The sequence below is a fragment of the Passer domesticus genome, chromosome 4 (assembly GCF_036417665.1).
Source record: "Passer domesticus isolate bPasDom1 chromosome 4, bPasDom1.hap1, whole genome shotgun sequence".
Classification (NCBI taxonomy): Eukaryota; Metazoa; Chordata; class Aves; order Passeriformes; family Passeridae; genus Passer; species Passer domesticus.
Genome location: NC_087477.1, coordinates 2752653 through 2757095, shown reverse-complemented (window position 1 = coordinate 2757095; position 4443 = coordinate 2752653). Strand labels below are relative to the sequence as shown.

General features: G+C 52.6%; 1 protein-coding gene across 1 annotated transcript; it reads left to right on the top strand.

Moving 5' to 3' along the window:
• Positions 1-3293: 3293 nt before the first annotated feature.
• On the top strand, positions 3294-3956 carry LOC135299813 (olfactory receptor 4Q2-like; the record flags this gene model as incomplete). Its single annotated transcript, XM_064419237.1, has 2 exons — positions 3294-3419; positions 3801-3956. Coding segments are annotated over 2 exons (282 nt in total), but the record flags the coding sequence as incomplete, so codon positions are not given.
• Between the last annotated feature and the right edge of the window lie 487 nt (positions 3957-4443).

Sequence of the window (4443 nt, the reverse complement as noted above, 5' to 3'; positions counted from 1 at the left end):
TGTACAAGGATTTCTCCCAGACAAAAGTAGCCAGGACAGACAGGTCAGGCTGGCCCTGTCCTCTGGTGATTTTCTTAGACTATGAGCTGCATGTTTTCATTTGAAAAAACCTTGGAGAGGGCCCAGAGATCTCCCAAGGAGGGGTTTTGAGGCCTCGGGCACATGACCACTACATATGAACAAAGGAGCTCTGTGTTCTGTGATGTTGTGGTGCTTTTGCATCATGGAAGTGATGTTCAAAGAGAAGCTGCTAGCAGTTTCCTCTGTCTCTGGAAAAAAAAAAAAACCAACAGTAATTAGCTCTGAGAATTGACAGTCTGTTTAACCACTAAGGAAAGTGTACATGCCTCTGTGAAGACACATGTTAAAGATGAGAAAGCCTGGGAGGGTCTCTTTCCCTTCTGGCCAGCAAAGAGGTAACAAGGCTGGCCCAGCCCCTGTCTCAGCCGGGCCGGGCCGGGCGGCTCCTGCCGTGGGGCCGGGCCCCTTCCCAGGGAGCCCCCCAGGCCCCATCGGCTGCCGGGCAGGGTAGGGGAGGCCACGGGGCCGAGGCCGGGCCGGGCCATGGCTGCGGTTGCCAACACCTGGGCGCTACCGAGCCCTGCCCCGCCGCCAGCCCGGGCCGAGCCAGGATCCGCCGGGCCCCAGGAGCAGCCCCGGGCCGGGCCGGCTCGTCCAAGATTCTGCCACCCTTGGGGTTCACCCGCAAGCCCCGGGCAGGGGGAGGAGAAGCCATGGGCCCCAGCCGTGCTGCTGCTGTGTTCTGGCCTGGCTGCTGAGATCCTGGCCCTGCCCCAGCACGGCCCATCCTGACACAGCCCCAGCGCAGCCGCTGCAGAAACCTCCATCGTAAAACAGCTCTGGCCGCAAGGACCGAGCCCAGCCGGGGTCACGGAACCATCTGCAGGTCCTGGGTGAGATATTAACTCTTTCAGTGCTTCCATCCTCCGTCGAATGAGAGGAAAGGACAAAGTGCAGGCACACAGAGCAGGAACATGAAGACACCGAGGTCAGTGAGGAGAAGTTGAGTCCCAGATGGGAGGGATGAGGAGGTGCCTTGAACTTGGGGCCGAAATCCTCTTGTAAAGCTATGGAGAAGGATGTAATTGATACATCAGTCTCTCTTTTTCCATATAATGCTTTAAAAACTATGGGGAGATGACTTGTTCAGCAAAGGCCTCCATGCTAAAGGAAGCAAACGTTGAAGTAGCTGTGATCCCATGAGAATTTTGTACAGAGAAAGAGAGCAGAGTGATGAGACCCTGTGCCCTCGGGGAGAGAAGATCTGTGTTCTCAGAGATGAAGATGATTTCAGAAATGGATGAAGAGAACCTCTGCTCCTAAACAGCTCATCTTTAAACTAATACCCCATAAGCTGACATGGCCCATAAACACAGCTGTGGGAAAAGTTGTGAAAAAATGGGAGGCACTTCACGATTACAGATTTTTCTGGGCAGCTTTTACTCATTGTAATTGAAGGCACGAGAGTACTCTTTTGTTATGAAGAGATCTCCATAGCATGAAAGAGAGACTCCTCTCCTTAAGTGAACTGAAGAAAAACTGTTATAGAGATGGTAAACTGACTGAAAATTTTAGGTTTTCTCTCTACATTGTCAATAAGAAAGAAAAGGTTGTAGGAAGAAGTGTTCTGAAAGTTTTGTTCTGATTCTTATTACTCTATTTTTTACTTACTATTAATAAACTTTACTTTATACCCTTTTAAAGTTTTGTGCCTACTTTGCCTTTCTCCTAATCCTATCACACAGCATGAAATGAGTAAGAATATTCTAGTGAGTGCACTGGTAATTAGCCAACACTGAATCTCGCTGAGGGCAGGACAAGTGGCTGACAGTGCCCAGCCTGGCTGGGGCTGTGCCAGATGGCCCCAGTGCCTCAGGACAAGGTGTCTTCTCACAGCCCTTGGTGGCACAGACCCTGCTGTGCCCCAGGCCACCAAGACTTGCCTTCTCTTTTTCCCCACCTGTCTTCACTGCCTCCAGTTCTCTGCTCTGCCTGGGGCCTGGGGACATTTTCTCAGTCGAGTCCCTCAGTGGGACGCATTAAAAGTCCAAGAAACTTTGGAGTTGGATTCTGACTTGGAGTTCTGGAGAGGTTTCTTCAGCTGCCTCTCAGGAACTGATGTTCAGGGCCTGAGCACAAAGCCCCAGAGGGTCATTCAAGTCCTTGTGCTGTGTCTGTGCTGCTGAGCTGGGCTGGGCTCCTGGGTGCAAATCTGTGCCAGAGCCCCTGGCAGTTCCCTGAATGTCCCACGGGGAAGGGCAGAACTGCCACACCTGAGGAAATGCTGCTGGGTTTGCCAAGGGAGCTGTGAGTGTCCTTGGCACAAGGGGGTGCTGAGACCTTGCCCAGAGACCTTGAGAGAGGGTGAGACATTCAGGGATCCCTGTGCTCTGGGTAGGGTCTGGTTTATCCCAGGCTAACCCGAGAATGTGACTGTGCTCTGATTGCAGCCAAAGGTGCAAAGCCAGGGCAGTTGGGAACAAGCCCATCCAGCCCCTCACCTTCCCTCAGCCACAGGGAATCCTTTGCTTCTCTCATCTCTCAGTAGCAAACTCTGAGTGCAGCAGGAATGCTGCGGTTTTCTGACCTCAGCAATCCAGCAATGATGTTTTAAAACAACTCCTAAAACCAACTCCTGACATTCTTTAGAAGTGTGAGTGCAGATGGTACCAATTCATTCTCCATTAGGAGTGATTTCCCTGACAAATCCTGAATATTCAGCCTTGTCCCTCTTCCACATGGCCACAAACTCAGGGCAGCAGGGCAGGGATGGCTCCTCAAGAGCCCCCCTGCATAGGCCTGGCTGCTCCTAGCACACTCAGCCAGCACAACTGGAGCTCAGGCAGGGACCTGGGGGAAGGTTTTCCCAAAGCAGGAACAAGGCTGGGTGAGTCCCAGCAGGACACTCTGCAGGGAATGGTCCAGGTTTGGCTCAAAGCAGCCTCTCCTGACTTGTCACTGTCCTTTCTCCATGAACAGGTCCCCCTGTGCAGCCCCAGCAAATGTCCAACAGCAGCTCCATCAGCCACTTCCTCCTGCTGGCATTGGCAGACACGTGGCAGCTGCAGCTCCTGCACTTCTGTCTCTTGCTGGGCATCTCCCTGGCTGCCCTCCTGGCCAACGGCCTCATCATCAGCGCCGTAGCCTGCGGCCACCACCTGCACACGCCCATGTTCTTCTTCCTGCTCAACCTGGCCCTCAGCCACCTGGGCTCCATCTGCACCACTGTCCCCAAAGCCATGCACAATTCCCTCTGGGACACCACGACCATCTCCTACACAGGATGTGCTGTTCAGCTCTTCTTTTTGTATTTCTTCATCTCAGCAGAGCTTTCACTCCTGACCATCATGTGCTATGACCGCTACGTGTCCATCTGCAAACCCCTGCACTACAGGACCCTCCTGGGCAGCAGGGCTTGTGCCCACATGGCAGCAGCTGCCTGGGCCAGTGCTTTTCTCTGTTCACTGCTGCACACAGCCAATACATTTTCCCTGCCCCTGTGCCATGGCAATGCCCAGGGCCAGTTCTTCTGTGAAATCCCACACATCCTCAAGCTCTCTTGCTCACACTCCAAACTCAAGAAACTTGGTCTTCTTGCTGCTAGTGCCTGTTTAGGACTCGGATGTTTTGTGTTCATTGTTTTCTCCTATGTGCAGATCTTCAGGACTGTGCTGAGGATCCCCTCTGAGCAGGGACGGCACAAAGCCTTTTCCATCTGCCTTCCTCACTTGGCTATGGTCTCCCTGTTTTTCAGCACTGTCATTTTTGCTCATCTGAAGCCTCCCTCCATCTCCTCCACATCTCTGGAACTGGTGGTGTCATTTCTGTACTCGGTGGTGCTTCCAGCCCTGAACCCCCTCATCTACAGCCTGAGGAACAAGGAGCTCAAGGCTGAAATGTGGACACTGATGACTGGATGCTTTCAGGAACATTAAACTGCTGGCCAATTTCTGCAAATCACTTGTAATAAAAATCACCTTTGATACTTGTTGTTCGTTTCATTTTGGATGTTCTTTTCCTGTTTTAATTTTTTCACATTGTCCACAAAGAAGTGTCATTGTGCCATATCTCATTTTGTTTCTCTTCAACTTGCCTGTGGCCACAGACTGTGTCAATGAGGGGCTGTGCTCTTGGGAGCTTTAAAGGAACTAAAGGATCTCGCAGCAAAGTTTTCTGCAGAGATGCCCTTTTGTTGCCTTCTCTGGAGCTGCAGCAGCAATGTCTGTGTGCAGAGCTGGGGGCAGATCAGTGCTGGCACAACTGCCCTGCTGCTGCTGGCCACACCATTCTTGATCCATGACAGGAACCACTGGCCTTCTTGGCCACCTGGGCACACTGCTGCCTCATGTCCAGCCTGCTGTCCATCAGTCCCTGCAGGTCCCTTTCTGCCTGGCTGCTGTCCAGCCACTCTGTCCCCAGTCT